We start from the raw sequence: 21,018 nt of genomic DNA, 5'->3' as shown, positions 1-21,018 counted from the left end.
CATTAGCACCTCTAGTAATATATTTACTGAGAAAAATGGTGACGTGTTCAATACTTATTTTACCCGCTGTATATGAAGTATAACATTAGGGATATCATTTTTCTTTAATGAAATATAAATATCTAATTATTTAGTGAAACATAATACAGTTTTGACTTGCTTGTATTGAACCAGCACCACTGTAGAGTGAAATATAAACTCGTGAAATTAAATGCAACCTTAACTGCAAGAGAAAGAAAAAAAAATACAACATTTTTGTGGCTACTGAATCCAAACTAAAATACAAATCTGAGACACAAATGAAGAAATGCTCAAAAGAACAATAAAATAACTGTAACCACATCTGCTGACCCAGTCTCTAAGAAGAAACAAACCCGTAAACTAATTTTAAAATCCCCTTTAGCTAAAGAGAAGCAAAACTGATTAAAATGATTACCAGATTTTTACTTTTTATTTCAATTCTCCCATATGAAATGTAAAAAAACTAACACTGGACATTTTAATATCATGATCCTAAACACAAAATAACCTAGATGCCCTCAGAACATGAGAAAAACAAAGCTAAAAACAACTTGAAAGAAAATAACGAGTTTATGGAACTATTTTAACCTTTAATTTACACTTTAAGCAGCCTCATAAAAATGAGCATATCCATAAAGGCAGTGAGACATAAAAAAAAACTTCAAACACAACTTTAAATTAAATCCAACTCTGCTAGAGTTTTGCTTTCTATGTTTTTCTTTCAATAGCCTTAAATTTTTTCCTCTTGTATCACTTTAGGTGRAGCCCTGTGACTGCGAGAAGACAGGAAGAGAGGACAGCTGGACGGAGATGTAACGGTGGAACAAAGCTGCACAACTTGTCACCAAGGCCACCATTTGCTGCCCAAGCAGTCACATAAATACGAGCACACGCCCTGCTTCAGACCACATCTGACAGGCAGCTGCTGCTGCCCTCACATTAAGGACATACTTCCTCTGCAGAACGTGGATATAAAAAGGAAAACTACTTCGAAACGAAGCGAACAATCATGCGACCAACAGATTTAATAAAAACGCAGTTGAGACACATCACATGTTTAATACTGGATCCAGTCTTATTTGGTCACAGGAGCTGTGGGTGTGTGTGTCTTCACGGGTGTTGTGTCTGTGGTATGAGCTCATCATCACGCAGATAACTGGGTGACTTCAYTTGATCTGATTATGTGGACAAGTTTGGCCTCTTCTTCCGATAAACCAGAGACAGTTGACAGCTTTTCCTCAGGGTTTCTGGTCCCACATGGTTCACAAATAACCGAGATTACAATCTTTAGCTGCTCTATTTTTACATGACACTCAAAGGTTTTAAAAGGTTTTGTGGCYAATGATCTCACTTCATAAGAACTACATTCAACATTATTTGTGTGCATCCTCTTCTAATGCAGCATTTTAATGACAACTACTGTTTTAACTCGGCCGCAACATGAAAGTGATTTAGCATCATTTTTACTGCATTTTGTAGTTATTGCCCATTTTAATAAAAATTTAATTCGATTAACAAAATATCTCATGAAACACTAAATTTCTTTTAATGCAACTGAGAAACAACAAGTGATTAACTTTTAGAACCTGATTCATGATGGCTGCCACAACCAAACAACATTTGCAACAACTTAATGGTGTTAAATCTGTCAATTTCACACACACACACACACACACACACACACACACACACACACGCACACACGCACGCACRCACACACAATTTTAGTAGAGAGTCATCCCTAACACATCCTTTGATTTAATAAATGATTAATGTTAAAAGTAAGCAATTAAAGTGTGTTACTTTCACAATAAAAGCTTGCATTAACCAAAGCCACTGCAGGTTTGATTTATCATGACCCAGAAGTTTTATTTGTCTCAAAAGATTGACAGGAGTTTATTCTAAGTCTGCTGTGGAWTGTGAATAATTCTTCAAACAACATTTAGAGGAATTTATGATGGTTTAAGGCTCAAAACTAAACAGCTTCAAGACATGCAGGTAGTAAATCAGAGTATCTTAGCAGAGAAGCACCTGCTGAGATCAAGGTGTGATGAAAAAACTGAGTTAAACACATTGCAAAAGTTAAAAACTTCAACTTAATGTTTCTACTTCGCACTTGTGCTTTACATTTGTTTATAGTTTCTAATGATTTGGTTGCTGTTTTAAATACAAAACCCTTTAAAGTTATTCAAAATTTTCCCACATCATTTCAGATTTTTCATTACGAAGAACATCAYCAAGCCCAAATGAAATGTTTAATCATTAAAAATATTTACAAATGTAAAATTAACAATCACTAYTGATTAATTACTGGATGTAGGTGATCATTTATGAGTTTAAAAATAATGGTACTGATGTTCCTCACAAAATCTTATCCACTGGTTTAGTAAATGAATTTGTATTTATTTGCTGATCAAACTCACAAAAAAACACATTAAATTATAGACATCATTTTTTCTTAGAGGTTTTTAGGAAATACCTAAAGCAACCCACATGTTTGGTACCTTATCATGCAGGGGGAAGTCATAACTGAGCTAAAAGTGTCAAACTAGGGAAATTCCTGTAAACACACACATTTCATTAAAATGTTGCATCAAAGTGGCTTTTAAGGCTGTTTGAGCAGAAGTAAGGTTAAAAGGAGAAGTTGTTTAAGCTTGTCAAGAATACAAGCTACAGTAGAGCTCATTTAGGGAAACACAATTCGACTGCGAGCCCAAGACAGAAGACACTAGACCACATTGATGGACCCTGAATGGAAACCCCCACTGCTGCCACAAACCGTACAGTACTACAGCATACACAGGCCCGTGCTTTATAAAACATTCATTTGTTTAACCCGTTTACTGCAAATCTCACCAGAATGAGGAARCTGATAAGTGTGGCAAGGTAAAAAAAACAATAATCTGTGAAAAGAGTTGCTTCTAAAAATAGCAGGCATGTCATATCTTGTTAGTTTTATTTTCATAACATGAAAAATGGGAGCAGGGCTAAAAGGAGAAGTAGATTTGTAGTCACTGACCCAGTTTAAACTGACCCACAAAACCAATCGCTTCATGCTTCGAATCCAGTTCTCAAACAAACAAACAAACAAACAGAAAGATACAATGGAAAGAGACTCAGCTCAGGCAACCAACCAAGCATCCCACAGGCGGCCACCCTGCCTGCCTCCTCACCAGCTCATCCGTCCTATAAACCACCCATCAGAGCAGCAGAGGTCATCCTCACCTTCTTGTCCCGCCTCCACAACCTGAGACAGCAGAAGCTCCAGAAAAACAGATCTCCCACCATGTCAGCGAGGGCCGGCGTCTCCCCTCGCTCTTCTAGTTCATTCTACTGAGGCGAGCGATCCCCTCGCTGTCACAACAAAACACTGGCAGCAGCCAAGCCGAGCAGAGAGCTGCAGGGGGAGGGAGGGAGGGAGAGGAGGGAGGGGAGGAAGCTCACGCCTTTGCAGCTGAGCTCATCTCTGGACCAATGTTACTCCTCCAGCCTCTCCCGCCTACCTCCCTTCCCCATCTTTCTCCTTCCTCTTGGTTTTTTACTATGACCTCATCRTTTCCTGCTTGGCCCCGCCTACTCACACACATGCAAACACACACACTCACACGAGCTGCAGCCAGCCAGCTGCTTCCAACGCACACACACCTCCGCCCCTGGTGTCCTCAGTAAATATCTCACCCCTGTTTTAGGCCAGGCTGCGTTCTGTTTCTGAAAAGCAGAGAAAACCAGCAGAGTGACTCGTAAAACCATGACCTCATCGATGTTAGGTTACAGAGCAATGTTGCAATTTTCTTTACGTATTTGGCTAGCATCATAGATTGTATCATAGTTTGCTTATGTTAAATTAGACTGAGTAAAATACAAGCATTGTGTTTTTAATTTTGATGATCAACTTGTCCAAAAATACTAAATATTAAGGTCAAAATGTGTTAAAATCTAAATTAAACCCTAAAACAAGTACAAAAAGTGGATTTATTTGATATATTTAGGAAGGTAAAACTTTTTTTTAGTTGGAAGTTGGTGTAGACCAATTATTTGCAATAACTTGATACCAACATTTAAAAATCAAGGCAGTTGTTGGCTGATACACACGAAAAAGCCATTTTTTGTGACAGTGCCTTTCAAATTTTAAATTCAGATCCAAAATAATTCTCACAGAAGAATTTAACATATAAATAACTGAGCTCATAACTCCGACTGCTTCTTACTGATCAAACTTAGAACCATTCGTAAAGTTGTCAACTAAACATCRTATCCTGTTTACCTGTCAACGTTAACATTTTTAATTACATGTTCTTAACATTTTGTGTGTCATTTATGCACCGAAAGTATTTTTCCCACTGTTTTTTTATTTCCTTGTACAGAACAAATCAGGACCTCATGTCCAGAACTTGACCCGTCCTCATTAGGAGCTGGTGCTGGAGGACCATCAGAATGTCCAGATATTAATAGACCATCTGATGGACGTGCTGTACTTCCTGCTAATCGTCAAGATAAAGTGATGGAGACAGACGGCAGGGAAAGACGGCTACTGGGCCAAGCATGATTTAGTTACAATGTGAGGTGGGGACGTTCCATTAGAAACTGGATAACACAAAGAAATCCACATCCAGGTCAAAGGTCAACAAGCTGATAGTTTACTTTGAGTGATTTGATTTATTTTATTTTTTATAAATCTAATGATTTATATACATTTATATATGTATTTATTTAATCAGTTTTATCATTTGGGTATTTTTTCCTCTTCATTTGACTGATAAGGGAGGATAATTTCAGATTTGAGAGGTTTGGTTTTTACTTTTTGAAAGATGGCAAAAAAACATTTATTGATATTTAATTCTATCTACTGGTAGTTGATTACTTATCAGCAACACTGGGCATACATATTCTACTTTTTAACTAAAAAAAGGAAGATCTTCAAAAAATTAAAACAAAATCCAACTCATTGTGAAACAATTCCTGCATTTAGCCTAATTTAGCTGCTGCTAGAAAATAGAAAGTGTAAAATCAGTTTACAGAAATAACAATTCCTTCGTTCTGCGCTGAGTTTAGAGAACAACACACCTGTTATTACCAGGAGAGGAAACATTTAATAGTTATTTTTTATTTATTAATGTGGCAACAGAACAACAAACTTCCTGTCTCTAAAAATGAGTCTAAATATCAAAGTCAAATCTTTCGTCACGGAGTTCAGAAGTGAAACCTGGCAGCCCACAGYTACACCTCAGCGGGGATTTCAGCCTAAAAGGCTGCAGTTTTCATCAGTGTTTCCAAACCAAAAGAAAGAAAGGTTAAATGTCTAAACATTGCTAAATGAGGGTCACTGTCATGTGGGTGTTTCTAATTGAAGCAGTTCAAGTATAAACAGATGTGAGGATTGAGTTTGAGCTCCCACACGAAGCTGGAGTGTCATCGATCAGGAAGACTGAAACTTTGCAGTGGGCCGGACTCCTGACCTCCCCGAGGTGAAAACTAATCAACACAAGTCTCATTCATCATTTATGTTGCTCAATTCAACAAATTTCCACACTGAGACAGAGCCGTAAAGTCTGTTGATGATTAGATCAACAACAACTCGACCTACAGGATCTTTAAGAACCTGTTTCATAGGCTGTCTTCAACGTCACARCGTTTCTAATTTTACCATTCTTTAACCAGACACGTCCAATTGAGATTGCAGATCTCATTTTCCAGGGTGGCCTGGGCCTGAATGCAACCTATTGTACAAACTGTATTTCTGGGGTGTGTGGGGGAAACTGGAGTACYYGGAGATAACCCAYGCAAGCACAAGGAGAACATGCAAACTCCACACAGAAAGATCCAAGGTCCAAACCCAGGACCTTCTTGCTGTGAGGCRTTGGTGCTAACCACTGAGCCGTCTTGCTGCCACATGGTTCAATGTCTTTACAATAAAGAAAGAAGATTCAATGGATGCACTGATGGTGTAGAGGATGATGTTTCTCTGARCCAGAACTTATGTAGAAAATATTTAGTACTTTTCCCAATGGTTGACCTTTGACACCCTGCCTTCAGATTATTATACAATCTTCTTTTTTTACTTCTGGTATTACATGAATTGATTCACCTCTTGGCTTATAGGGTCTTTTTAGAACGAACCATCCATCCATCCATCCATCCATCCATCCATCTTTATGAGTTGCAGGAGAGAACATGCAAACTCTACACAGAAAGGACCCAGGCCAGGATACAAATCTGTGATCATCTCACTGAGAGGCAACAACCACCTGTCCCTCTTAAATGAAACCAACCATTAATAACTTGGCCAAAGAGTTTGACCCTTCCATTTCACACAGTTTGAATAATTCTTTGTTTAGCCTCTGAAAACAAAATAAGCTATTATCTCTTTAGCACTAAGACTTACCTGCGCACAGATGTTCTTACTTATTTGTTGGCCTGGTCGTTGTCAGTTCATTTAAAAGTGTTAATAAATGGCCAAGGGATCAATCAATTTAAATCTAAACATTTTACATTAAATTGGGCCGCAGGTTTTTACTTTCCATGTTTTAGGTGTTATTTAGTGGTTGTGTTGGCAGAGACACATGCATGAAAATTAAAAATACCTCCTAATTCTGCATTTATTAACCATGAACTGCATAAAAACAGTGTCATTTTACATGCAGCATGTTTTATTTGCCCAGAAACACTGTGTTCAAAGAGTACAGCRTAAAGACACATTTTATATCACAAGCTTGTCACTGTGAGACAAAGAATAAAAATGCCTGGAAGTGTCCCCTAACACAGTTGCCTATACATTTTTTCTAAAACAGGTCAACTTGCCATGAATCAGCTACAAACATTAGCTGCATGCTGTCATGCARGTCACAATAACCATCCTTTTCTAAGTCGATCAAGTTGTAAAATAATACAATGTTAAAAWATTCAAGTCAATAGGTCCCTTAAGGGGAAAAAATGTTGCCCAGTCTGACTTAAGAGGTTTATACTGAGCCCGCAAGGAGACATGGGAGATTTTTTATCTTTTGCGTTCCCAYGCAAAAGTATTGTGTTACCTCGCAATACCTGTTGCGTTCCCTCGCAAAAGTAGTTTATCACTGTTGTGCCTGCCGATTTATTAATAACTCACATGTTTACCATCAGCGAGATAGCCTACTGCTTTAATTCAGCTTCAGAATGACTATATCACACAACCACGCATGGAAGTATGTCATATGCTGATATTTTAACACAGTGCAGCCACGCAATGTCAATTTCATGAACTTGTGGCGACAAAATAAATGTCTGATTTAATTCAGTTCATATACAAAACAATCTTTTGCGTGGGAACGCAAAACAATTTTGCGAGGTAACGCAAAGTTATTGCATGGGAACGCAGAAGAAAAAAAAATCCCAGTGTCCCCTTGCGGGCTCCGTAGGTTTACACTACTTTAAATATAAATCAAAAAAAATATTCAGGAAAACATAGACTGTCAGCTACGGTATAGTGCGCAACACATCCACCTTGAAGTAAATTACAGTTTCCACCAGAAAAAAATGCAGGAGTTTCAAAAACTTTCACTCTGAAATCTGGATTAAAAAAAGGTTTCCATTGCAGGTGTATAGATGAACGGACAAAACACAACAGAGTTGTTTTGGTTTCACTAAAAACCAGTGTCGTGATTTGTCCCTGYATTGTCCTTAGAGACAAAACAAACATGAGGCATTTACAAGAAACRGCAGATTTCCTCTTTGCACTCCGATACAGCAGCGGGGGGTTGATCAAAAACAGAAAACTCTGGGACTTTCCATTGGTTTACCAGGCGACCAAATAGAAATGTTACTGTTCACCACAAGTGTGGCGACAATATGTGGATTACATTTACTACACAGTTAAACATAGTCAAATTTCTAATTTTATTTTTTAAAAACACGTTTTTTTATGACTTTTCAGCTAAAATACGTGTAATACCATTATGTTTGCGCTGAATAAAAGCTGAGGTGTAGCAAAGTAAAACAAAAAACAGCAGCAGTGGGGTGGACAGAAGAGGTATTTCATCACATGATGTAATTTCACAACATGTTTGTGGGACTTTCAGAAAAGAAACACAGCATGCTCAGAAAAATCCCAAAGTACTTGTGCTTTTGCCAAAAACATTTTGGATTTTACCGTTAACTGTTTCAGTATGTCTTGTATTTCAGAAATGAAGAAAAAAGTAAAAGTGAAACAAATTCATTTTAGAACAAATCCAGGCAGAAGAACAAACAATTATCTGCCTGAAACCTCAGAGATGGAGGGTTGACAAGATAAAACTGCACATTATTAACCTGTGTTAGGTCATTGAAAAAACCCTTGATTACCTGTCACSGTGACTTTAAAGAATGGATGAAAACACATCTGGATATGATGGGATAYGGACAAAAAACAAAAAAGAAGCTGTTTTTAAAGAACATTGCGGCAAACATCAGGAGGAGAAAAACAATAGACCTTGAATGAAAATCATCTTTGCTTTGGAACRGTTTAAATATTTAAGTGTTTCACTTTAGATGTTTGTTTTGATGACACATCAGTTATATTTTTCTTTTTTGTGTTTTCTTTGAAATGTGGTATATAAGACTTTTTGAATGAAGTACTAAAAATGGTATTAAAGTATACTATTAGACAAGTAATAGACAAAAAACTGCTGTTGTGGAAAGTTTTTCTTGGCAACATACGAATTTTAGCACTTAAGGGGAAATATTTGTAAAACTAGGGAGTGTGAGCAGTAACTGCATTTCTGCTTCTTCWTTCTTTATGGTGATTCATTGCTTTCTCATGACAACTTTGCAAATATTTTCTGTTTCTACATATCAAAGGATTTTATTACATCTTTAAGTGCTTAATCGACTCAAACTACACAAACCTGACTAGAACTTGCTGGTGGTTGTTCTTTTTCTTGGTTTTCCTTTAGACCCTATCACACTGGAAGATGACCAGAACATGGGCGGTCTCTGAAGCAGTGGCCTTCCTGTTACWCGTGATAAACCCTAACAGGTAAATGATGTTTTTGAGTATGGACAAAACATTTWTAGCGAGGCTGTGGTGGTTTATCATTGTGGCGGGAGAGTAGTGAGGTTCTGGGTGGAGCTGTGCGGCAGTGACTGTACTGGGGTTATCGTCTTTCAGTCTTAATCCAGCCCCTGATATCATTCATATGAGGTGGTTTCAAAAGAAAAGAGTCATCAAGACTTTTCTTATGTTTAAAGCCAACTCTTATAAAAAGTATCGATTTCATGCAGTGTTTGCAGACCACTGCATAGAGCAGTCAGAGATGAAACAAAATAAACATTAATAATTGTCTTTTTACAGTGACACCTGGCTGTGGGCTTAATGCATTAAAAACATTGTCATTAAATGAGATCATTTTGCTATAACGACACTGGGGAAAACCTGAGAGCTTTGAAAYAAATATTAAACAGAAAAAAGATAAAGAAACCTTTGAATATATCTGAAGCTCCGCTCCCAGCTGGCACTCATCTGTTTGAGGAAAGGTTGACTCTAAACTGAGTACGGAGGTGTTTGAGATTACTGCAGGTACATCTGTCACTCAGAGATGTCGCAGACAGATGGGAGGAAAGAGGGATTAGAGGGAAGTAAATTACATATCGGCGTTCGGCACGTAAACCAATCTGAGGTAGTAAATAGCTGAGAACCACTTTTCAGGCTGAATTACTTCCAATTTACTCAGAGCTGACGCTGCTGATGAAGACAGAGACAGTCCACTCAACACATTGTTAAAGTCTAAGACAAAATACTCTATTAGAACAATGATTTTGGCCATTTGACCATCTTTATAAATGTGTGCTTCTAGGTAGCCTACAACAGTCAGCTTCTGGAAATGACTGTTTTTTTTAAGGTGAGTGGTTGAAGCAAAATGCAGCGTTTGAGCRATTTCAGCATAAACAAACTCTGTCATGAACTTCTGACCAATCACACAATAAGTTCTTATGTGGAGGAGGGGGGGTAAAAAACTCGGCCCATGGGTTGACAATGCAAACAGAACGATGCAATTATCGTCATGAAACTGCAACAAYCTGATACGATTTGGGCAGTTCAGATGCAGYATGCTTGAGTCGTTGGCATACAAAAATCAGTAATAGTGGCATGACACATGTTAAYAATTTCAGAGACCATTTAAGGTGTAAACAGGGCCTAAAATGGGGTGGGGGACTTACAAGAATTTATCAATTAAGAAATTTACAAAATCTGGATTAATTTAGATTCAATTCAAATGCATCAAATTTGAGTGAATTGGCTTGAATGGAACTGGATTTGAATCTGAATCTGATGGGACTCGACTGTTGAAACACAAAAATCAACGATTTGAAAAAGTTTTAATCAGTCAATTTAATTTGTGTTTACTTTGATATTACAAAGAAATGAAAAGACGGTCTGATAATACATATTTTGGACTTTATTTGAACACAGAAAAGAGGAAACCAAGGCGACTGAAACTACAGCATGACTAAGATGAAACTAACCACATTTTATGTTTTGACTCATTACCCTGACAGACATATTTCAGATGAAAAACTAAAATCATTTACGCCTCCTGGCTGCATTGCAAYATTTAGTTTTGAACTGTGCAATCCTGGAAAAAAACTACACATTTGTCTTTGTTAAGTGAAAGAAAAGACAACTTGCTTTGCTTCTAATCTCCACAATAATCAAATGCTGGACAAAGCTAGAAAGACGGTTAAAAAGTCTCTCCCAAAGACAACCAAACAAAACTTTCTCTTAAATTTATGCAGGTTTTATGGATGATGAAATAGTCTGGGACAAACTTTATTGGAAACATCCGTCCAGCCGTTTTCTTCCACTTATCCGGGGTTGGGTCACAGGAGCAGCAGCCTAAGCAGAGAGACCCAGACTTCCCTCTCTCCAGCCAACTGGACCAGCTCATCTGGGGGAATCCCAAGTTGTTCCCAGGCCAGCCGAGAAACATAGTCCCTTCAGCATGTCCTGGGTCTTCCTCTGGGCCTCCTCCCAGTGGGACATGCCTGGAACACCACACCAGGGAGGTGTCCAGGAGGCATCCTAACCAGATGAACCACCTCAACTGGCTCCTCTCGACGTGGAGGAGCAGCGGCTCTACTCTGAGTCCCTCCCGGATGACTGAGCTTCTCACCCTCTCTCTAAGGGAGAGCTCAGACACCCTGCAGAGGAAAGTCATTTTGGCYGCTTGTATCCGCAGTCTTGTTCTTTCGGTCACTACCCAAAGCTTGTGACCATAGATGATTAGAAACGTATTAATGTTAAATYACWTCAATCTTGTTTACTGGGTCTCTCACACAGTAACTGCTGGAGGCACAAACATCAAGACCCAGTAAAGAGAAACAGGTTAAGAAAATGACTGGGGTCAATCCAACAGACTCACTGACCTTGATGCCCACACTTGGTTTAGGTGATAATGATGACAGAAGAGAAAGTAAGGAGTGTGGAAACAGGGTTTATCACAACTGATTTTGTAATTAAATAATAGATATGGGAAGAATGGATTCACACTATTTGCAAACATCTCATCTCCAACAAACAATAATATAAAGTTTTTGTCTTTTCATGCAGCCCTAGTAAACACACAATGTATTTGAAAGAAAAAAAGCAAAAGCTACAAACAGCTAAAAAAGTGTGACTCAGTTTGTATAGTGGACATTGTAGAAGAGAAGGGTGACGAAATCCCATGAAGTGCAAACAAAACTCTGTTTGGCCGACCCTCAGGTGCAAATCTGTCCACAGACTCTGACTCATCTCTGCATCATCGAGCTCAAGGTATTTTCACAGACTAAGAGCAGCATTTTAGACACAACAGCATCAGTGAATTTAAAAATAGGATCGTGTCTGATTGCTCATCTGCACAAGTGTCAAAGCGACGCAGACGCCTGACCTTGGCTTGAATGTCTACGCTTTAATACAATAGATACGGTCGTCTCGGCATTAGAGCTTGACGGACTGAGTGATCTCAAATTTGCTAAAGTGCAGCTGTGGAGAGAGTCAATGAGCTCCTTTTGCACAGTCAGAGGGGCAATAAAGCAAAGGAGGAAAGAGAAGGAGCAAGCTCTCTGCCCAATCCACTTTAGAGTTTCATTACTGAGATTGCAGTGATCTGTCAGGAGGCAGAGTAAATGATAACACTCACACATCAAACTGAAAGATGCAAAGAAGGGCGGAGAAATGAAAAGTTTTTGATAATAGCAAATGTGACATGAGGCAGCACTGAATCCCACAAGAAGCATATCTAGAGTTTTATGTGCAACGTATGAACTAACTTTACACTTTTCCACCCCAACAATCAGGGAATTGATTTATTTAATTGTTTAACCATTAAGAGGGGCAATTTATCCTCTTAACTAAACACTAAAGATTTTGCATCAATCATAATTTGACGCAGTGAAATAATATTTTATAAAATGCAAACATTAATTTCACAGTGCCAATACTGTGTCTTTAATAAAACCATAAAATGTAGATTAAGTGCTCATTATTACCAACACAGGCAGAGGTCAGGTAAAYATTTTACTGCTTTAAAATCAATCGGTGTTTTGTTTGGTAAATTATTATCATATAAAGTAAATATTGGGTGTTTCCTTTATAAATCAGGCTTCACGTACAGCATTTCCTCACAGAAAAACAAACTAGAGAGCTTGCATTTCCTGCAACAAAGCAGTGTGAATGCTTAATGCTGAAAGATTTGAAAGAAAAAAAAGAATTTAGATGAAAAAAGTTACAATTTGCTAAAAAGTAGTTAAAAACACAAAGAATAGGCAAATAAAGTGCGACAACGCTCAAAATATTACTTAAAAAATTAGAAAAAGCTAAAATCAGGACAACAGAAGCTGAAGGCTGAAATTAGCACAAAGTTAAAAAGCAGAACCAAAACAAAACAAAAAGGTACAAAGTATAGTAAAGATCTCTGAGCATTTTGACACATTTTACAGATGTTGAAGACAGATCCATTAATTTTCTATGAGAAAAGAAAATGGCAGGATAAGCTAAAAACTTTAAAATGTCTAAATCGCTGAAGTACCAAAAGTCATAACAGGACTGTCCTGAAGGGGCTGAACCTTTTGAAATATAAATTGTTAAAACAACACAAAAACTTACAAAAGAAAAAGTGATCTCAATAGTGAAATAGTGCTTTATATTACAGAATATAATAAAAAATACTGACATCTAATATTGAACGCTCTATTCAAGCTTCAAATGTTTGTGATTCAATCACTTATCAGGAAATAGACCCAACATTCTTTTAATGTTATCTTGTTTTCTTAATAATGCAGCATCACTTATCAAATAGGGGAGAGGGTTTTGTTTATGTGCCGCTGTGACGTTTATTGTGCAATCGATCCTCTCTCTGTGTCACAACAACAGCTCGGACTTTCACTGATGGTCTGTAAAATAAACCTGAGCAGCAGCTGTAGGTACGAGGCTCAGTTTCAAGTCTGACACTGATCCAGTCAGCGGCCACATAATAACAGGACTCAGATGTGTGTGTAAGTCAGAGGGCCTCAGCTGGAGGATGTAATCAGCAAACAAAGAGTGAGCTAGAGGAGGGGGGCAGTGAATGATGAGAGACGAGTCCGCTCACAGATCCTCTTACCATGATGAGGCCGGTGGAGATCGGGTCGTTGCAGCCGTGGCACAGCTCCCCAAACTTGGCCCAGTAATCGTTCTTGCAGTAAAGCTGCCCATCTTTCTCATAATACCAGTGGGACAGAGAGGCGCTGCACTCGCAACATCTAAGAGACAGAATTAAAAAAATCATCAGCAGCAGTTCTCATGAAGACAAAATCATGTCAATGCATAAACCACCCAGAAATACCAGCAGAAATAAGGAACACTCAGATACTACCACATCTAATTTAAGCTCAACCTGTCAAACTGACACTATGTGRTTGCTAAGGTTAAAATAGCCAATTTTCTTATACATTTAAGGCACCAGATTGTGAATATTTCTCTCCATCAACAGTTAAGACCTCCAGGAACTCAAACAGCAAACATCACATTAAGTTATTACTGTGTTGACAGAAGATAATATTGTACTGCGCTGCTGTAGACTGCACTTCAACCCTTCTAATGACACCCTGCGGAGCCACAAATTACAGTTTTCTTGTTGTTTCTCCAGTTTTCATTCGCCTCGTGGATCCAACAGATAGGAGTGATCACACCAAACGCACACGGCTACAAATGCACATCATGGAAAAACACAGAAGCAACAAGTAAGTAAAATCTGTAGTTAAACATGGCGCGACGGCGTCACCGTGGAGCAGCGCACACACGGTTCACTATCTGAAACTAATTTAGGTCATTGCTTTACACTTACAGCTACATGGCATTGGCTGTCATTTGATTTATTTTTGACAAGTGATCTTAAAATTAATCTGTAGAGAAGCCTTGTCAGTGCTCAGTAGTGAAGTTTTGATTTCTTGTGGGTATTTATTTGAACACATTTACCATAAAATGAGTGCCTTACAGACATTAAAAGTTACTCAAGAGAAAAAAAATGAAGGAATCTTTTACTTCAGTTATTTTGTCCTAGTTATTATCACAGAATTGTTGTTTTTAAAATCAGCAGAAAAAACAAAATGATGCTTACTTAAAAAACATTTTAAGCAATCTGGAGCAGCTATTAGAAAGATTTCTCTAGATTCTTTAACACTATTTGATGATATTAAAAACTGGAGATGATGGGACCCTCAAAGCCTTCACATTATTTTGTTGAGGAACTTTTAATTGTTTTTAAATGTAGGCATGTTTTTGCAAACCTCTGCCATCTTTACTTCTGAGAAAATCAGCCTAAAATGCTCTTTTTATACCATCTCTTCTTTCTGATCTGTTACTAGTTACTAGATACTAGATTAGTATGAAAATGTTCCTCCAGCTGTTTTTATGTTCCAATAACAAACATTAAATATTTTTCTAAACATATGTTTTATTGTGAATTAAATGTGTTTAAGGGATTTGCACATAGCTGTATTCTGTTTTTATACACATTTTACACAACATCCCACACACCATTGTGCACCTCTTTCTGTCAAACATCCATCAACCCAATGAGAACACACACAAACAAAAACGTAACTTCTAAAAAAATCCCTTCAGAGCAGCTTCACGGTCATAATAAGCTAAAATCTGGCTAAATTTCCTCATAAAAACAAACTCCTAACTAGTTTAAAATAAATTCCAGTTTTTAGAACAAACATGATTGAAATATAGACTAAAGAGAATCTGAAGCTCTCCTGGTGCAGGCAGCAACACAAAGATCTCTCATTTTCTGGAAACTAGCTTTTTCCTGCTGAATTGTGACTTCATTGGATAAACCAACACCGCCCTCCCTGGCTGAGCAGACAAACTACTGAACTACAAGCTGTGACTAAAGAGTAAGACTCATTCAGAATCTGTATCTGGTCTGGTTCTGTCACAAACCGGTCAGGCAGCCTGATAAACATCGGCTGGAAAGAAGCTTCCCAACAACCCACRGAGTGATAAAACTGTGACGAAGACTGTACAGAAAACACACCCTACAAGTTCATAATGCCATACAGCTTGATGCTGGTTTGAATTTCAAAATAAAGCAGATGAATAAAGTAAGTTCCTGGTAACTGATTGACGATAAGAAAAGAGAAGGATAACTAGACATGGGTTTTTACGATGTAAAAACAAGTGTGCATTGCCATGTAGCATGCCTTTGCCTGCAGCAGTGGACTTGCAGAATGAACTGTGACCAAGTTCAAATGTGTTTTCTATACCATCTTGTGCTTGTGAAGTCAGCAGGTGTTTGTAATGAGCATAATTGTGTAACAAWATGATGTGTGTAGAGATTTTTCAGTTTAAGTTGCTGTAGCTGGGGTTTGAACCCTGATCACCCACATGAAAGCCCATGGCATTAACCATTAGACCATTTGAGCTGTGGCAGAGGGGATTACCAGGAGTTGGTTTGTATGTGTGCAGAAAGGGGCCACATTGCCTATGCAATCATTGACACTAAACTGCAATATATTACAACAATAGGACAACATTAAGACGGTATTAAAGTAAAACATCAAAATACAATCATATCAATATTGTAATCACTGAACTACTGAGCTTAAATATTATGAAACTATGGTGCAGTACCATATTGTGTAGCTGCAGCAGGGGGCAGTATTGGACCAATACAAGGCTGCATTGACTGCCATTATAATTTATTAAACATTAATATTTCAAAAACTGTAAGTTTTACAGGCACCAAAAGGCATAGCCATCATTTGGCAAAGGAGCTTTACAGATATAAATTACAATGGCAGCTCTAGGACAAAGTATGCAGGAGGAGAAGCATGGCAAAGATGAGATGACTTGGATGGGAAACGAATCACAATAGTGTGCATTGCATTRGCAATGCACACTGATAATCTCATTTGACATAGAATGATGTGATAAAACCTATGAGAAAATAAAAAGCTGTAAAAAAGCAGAAAGAAACCCGTCTCTCTGCTAACATAAGCACATTTGTCCATACATGAATCAAAAAGTATGTTAATCCCTGTTAATATACATGGCCACGCACTTGTGGGTGAGTGCACCGCTGACGTGTTTTAAAGCTTGTTTATAATCTGACTAAATCTGCGTCTAACATCCATGACTAAGTGAGCGTCTCCACTTCTTCCCAGAGGAGCTACCCTCCTGTCAGACAGCCGTCTGGCCTCGTACTCCACTCAGTCGGCTTAAAATCATCACAGAGTGACCACGGCCTCAAAAATTGGAGCACCACTTCATCCACCATCTCGTCCTGATTATCCCCGACCACCACCAAAGGCAGGCAGTCATGTAATTCCTTGCATCCATGGTTGTTTGCTAGCAAAATAGCTTATGAATTCTTAATATATACAAATAGAACTGTGCTATACAAATTCCTCAATGTTTTATACCAGCTTTTTTATGACCAAGTACTTCTGTCTACGATTTACCCAAAAAATGTTTTGTTTAACTATCCACCAAATGTTTGCTATATGTAGTTTCTTTCCCAACCAAACCAAAAGCAAACCATAATATTTGTTCTAAATATGGAGTGCAAACATAAACACAAGACAAACTGGCCAGAAGGTCAAACTGAATGACGGGATTTTCTAAACTGATGTTTAATTGGAAATAATATTTTGCAATGCATTGATGAATTTATGTTTTTACCCACTCCTATCTCTAAATACTAATAATCTCTACCAGATTTAATCAGAAGGTATTTTGAACACACAGCTCAAGTTAAAAATTTGACTTTCATCTATAATTATTTTTGTTTTAACCTTTCTCATGCTTACTGACATCGGACTTTCACTCCAGCTCTGTGAAAATGTTTTTTTCTCGCTGTTAATAAAGACGTTTAAGACTGTGGGTCAATTTAATAAAATGTCACTGTGGGTTTAATAAACCGTGAAGGCCAATTGTTAATATTTTATGACATTTATTAAACCAAATGACGGATCAATAACTGGTGAATTAATTGTTGATGCCGCTCTGCAGAGCAATCATTCAGCTATTAAATTTGATTCTTATGTTTTTTTTCTTTATTATTTTTCAGCTCTTCATCGCGTTTTTGTTGTTGTGCCTTTAAAGCATCAGCTAGTTAGTATGTTTACTAAAAACAGCAGTACTCTGTGACTTTGCCCGAAGGTTTTGGACGTTCAGTTAACAGCACAAACGACCTTGAATCGCAGCGCTTGCAATTTATTTATTAGACAGACAGACAGCCTCCCCAGCGTCTGCAGCTCAGCAGATTGTTGCAGAGCCGCTTTGGTATGCAGCGTGTTTGGGAGTGAATGGTGGGGTGGGGGGTGAAACTGGAAGTGGGTCAAGAAGACGTCCACAGCACCAAGACACTCAGCTGTCTGGGCTTTCTCTGCAGCTCGATAAGTGTCTTTCACTGCAAAGTGCTGCCGAGGCAAAGTCAGACGTGAGCAGGGGGTACTTTCTCACAAAGATGGGGGGGGGGACTTTAATGCTCTGAGGTTTAGCTTCTACTGAGAGATGTTTTAARAGAGACATTTTTGCCTTCAGGACAAGAATCTTCTCTCAGAGGGGCAGCAGACGAGCTGCAGAGCGTGAGGAAAACAGGAGTAAAAACAACTGCCTGCTTAGAAATAGCTGTTAGCGTGTTAATCACATGGTATTGTAGGCTCAATTTAGAGTATTTTGGGGTTACCGGGGTTATGTGTGAGCTGGTGTTAATGAGTAAGAGGATTATCTGAGTGAAACACTCAGAGAAAGCTCTGCTAAAATGCTGCAAATGAATAAATTGTCTAATGTCTTCAGAACTGTGACGACTTCCTGCATAAAACAAATGTAAATAAATTGCTTCTATATTTGTAAGATCTGCACTTAAATGCAAAAAAATGCAAACATGGGTTGCTCGAACATAAACATCCAGACATGAACTGGAGGCTGGGATCCCTGAGGGTCTGGATAACAACCAATAGGAGCTGAGATTATGGGAGGAGAGTAAGTAAATCTGTAACTCTTCCCCCCACCACCACCTTCCCAAAACCCCTGATGGAATTAGCGGAAAGTGTCTGAATGAGTAATAAATTCCTGTTCCAGGGCAAAAGTAGGCAGCCGTGTCAGAGGCTTCTCACCATCCTCCAGTCGACTCTACAACAATCTGGTTAACGCTCAGAGTGCTGCTGTCACTTTTATTTACACAGAATCTGGAATCTGTTGAGCTCTGGTTTCCAAAGTGGAGAAGTCTGTGAGTGAATGGTGATACGAACAACATGGTGTGAGGAAAGAAAATAAAACACAAATCCAGGATTGTGATAAGTTTTTGTGCGATCAACCTCCAGTCAGTTTAAGTGTCTACAATCTAAATTATCAACCGAGTTTGGAACAAAGTTTAACATCAACTCTAAAAAGACCATTAAATGCATGTTTTTGTCTTTAGTTGTGTTAAATACTGACAAATTTGGCTTTTTGTCCGTGAGCTACACTCAGCCCTACTCAGCTCGGCACAGCTTCTGTCTTTCTGCTGCCCGCACAATCATTTGTACCGCTATTATTTACTGTCATTACTCATCTGAACAATCATTTGCACTACTAATCATCTGTATTACTAATCTGAGCAACCACTTGCTCTGTTATTACCCATTTTAACCTTAAAAATAATTTGCTGTTTCTGCACATCTGTGTTTCTTGTCTGCACTGTCATACTTTAAAGTTAATAGTCTGTTGCAATTGTTTTGCACTGAAAATAGGCCAATTCCAATTCCTAATGTCAAATACAGATAAGCAACAGTCTCTAAAACAAAACATATCTTTTTTTATTCTTGCACAATCCTTTATTTTATATTTTTATTATTAGTAGTAGTAGGATCATTGCTAGTTAGTGGTATTTTCGTTTTTTCTGTGCATTGTTTATAGTTTGCAAACTAGTGTGTGAACCTCTGTACTGATGCTGCTGTGACACCTGAATTTCCCCTCTGCGGGACAATAAAGGACATTTCTAGTCTTTCCATTGGGTAATCACTTTCGGCTCAGCAAAGGTTCTGAACAAGCCGAGTCGAGCTGAAGATCTGACGTCAGCAGACTGTTGGCCACCAAATGGCCTGAGACTACCGTCAATTATGAGAACACTTCCTTCACAAGAATTAAACCTGCAATTTTTAAAACCTTGCAAAAACATACAAACAAACACTGTGGTGTGAGGTTTAGGCRTTTCTGAGCTTGTTGGTTGACCAGATATATAAAAAAAATGGACAGGATTTATGAGCTCTGACCAGCAGAGGGAAAATAGCCGTGCCTTGGCCACAGCATTTTTGGAAGCCATGGCAGAGTATAATGAGTGTTTCATAACTTTATTTTATTTATTTGCACATAGTAGGCAGCTTTGCTTTGACGATCCTGCCGACAGGACAGGTTTATCAAAAACCACACAGTCGCTGACCATTGTCTGGTCAGCATTTTGAGATGTGTGTGGCTGCGTTGATTGTGGGTCTGTGATTCTAACCGCAGGTCATTACATGACGCGGAGGCTGAGGCAGACAGGAAGCAGGGAGAGTCGAAAGYAAACAATGTGTCCTGGTAGAGAGGTGTGTAGAGTCGGATTATCACTAACTGACAGATGCGAAGCTGAGAGATTTACGAGGAGCCACGTCTTTTTAAAAAACGCAATCACACCCATGCACACTTTCGCATACAAATATCTCAGCTCTTCATTAATTATTAAAACTCCCATCAGCTCCCATGAGCTCGGGAGGACATCCGTCTTTTATTTCTCTGCAAAGGCAGCAGAAAGGCTTTGAGTAGATACAATCAATACGCCAATGAGCAGATCCACCCGGCCTTCCATTAAAATCAAGAACAACCAGTAGAGAGCGACTGTGTAGAGTCTGCAGGTAACAAACAACCAACTCTACAGGATGAACCAGCTATGTAACAACAGTGTTTTTTTTACATAAATTCATTCAAATGACTAGATAACWAACACTGGATTTCAATGGGCAACAGCAGCATTTCAGCCCGCTTCATTAGTTCCTCACTCACAGACTTTCCTGACAACCCAGAAAACCTGTGTGCGCAAATTATGGTATCAAGACAAAAGAAAGAGAGTGGTGTTTAGAAACAATGATCTTATATTTGTATATCACTTCTCATCTTTCATGACAGAGATGTAGACTATAAACGTCTTTTGTTGAGGACTGAGCAAAATGCAGCCAATKTGGTCAAAAATCAAAAAATAATTTGATCAAACCTTGAAATTAACATTGTGCACTATACAGGTGCTCCTGATAAATCTAATTCAGATCCAGAATCAATTCATCCCTGTAATAACACCATACATTTATAAACAGAATATTATTAAACGCTAATTAGCATGAATTGAGCATTCAGCTGTTTTGCTGTTTTTGAGCAAAATGAAGCTAAAATAATCCACTAATAAAGAGAAAGAACTGCCTCTTGAAAACATGATCCGTCAGCTCCAAGACACACACTCTCTCTCTCTCTCTCTCTCTCTCTCTCTCTCTCTCTCTCTCTCTCTCTCT

The 21,018-nt window shown here is 38.3% G+C and overlaps 1 protein-coding gene across 3 annotated transcripts in view; it reads right to left on the bottom strand.

The window, feature by feature from the left end:
• The window catches only part of limk1a (LIM domain kinase 1a), a 47,138-nt gene that overhangs the window by 12,015 nt on the left and 14,105 nt on the right, over positions 1-21,018 (bottom strand). For 2 of the 3 annotated variants that reach the window (XM_014005295.1, XM_014005296.1), the window contains one exon: positions 13,611-13,749. In XM_014005295.1, the coding sequence (XP_013860749.1) occupies positions 13,611-13,749 (139 nt within the window). Of the gene's footprint in view, positions 1-3,246; positions 3,393-13,610; positions 13,750-21,018 lie in introns of those variants that run through there. The other variant, XM_014005297.1, reaches the window with a different exon arrangement.

Source organism: Austrofundulus limnaeus, unplaced genomic scaffold (assembly GCF_001266775.1).
Source record: "Austrofundulus limnaeus strain Quisiro unplaced genomic scaffold, Austrofundulus_limnaeus-1.0 Scaffold29, whole genome shotgun sequence".
Classification (NCBI taxonomy): Eukaryota; Metazoa; Chordata; class Actinopteri; order Cyprinodontiformes; family Rivulidae; genus Austrofundulus; species Austrofundulus limnaeus.
Note: the sequence above shows the minus strand (reverse complement) of the source record. Positions and strands in the feature narration are given on the sequence as shown.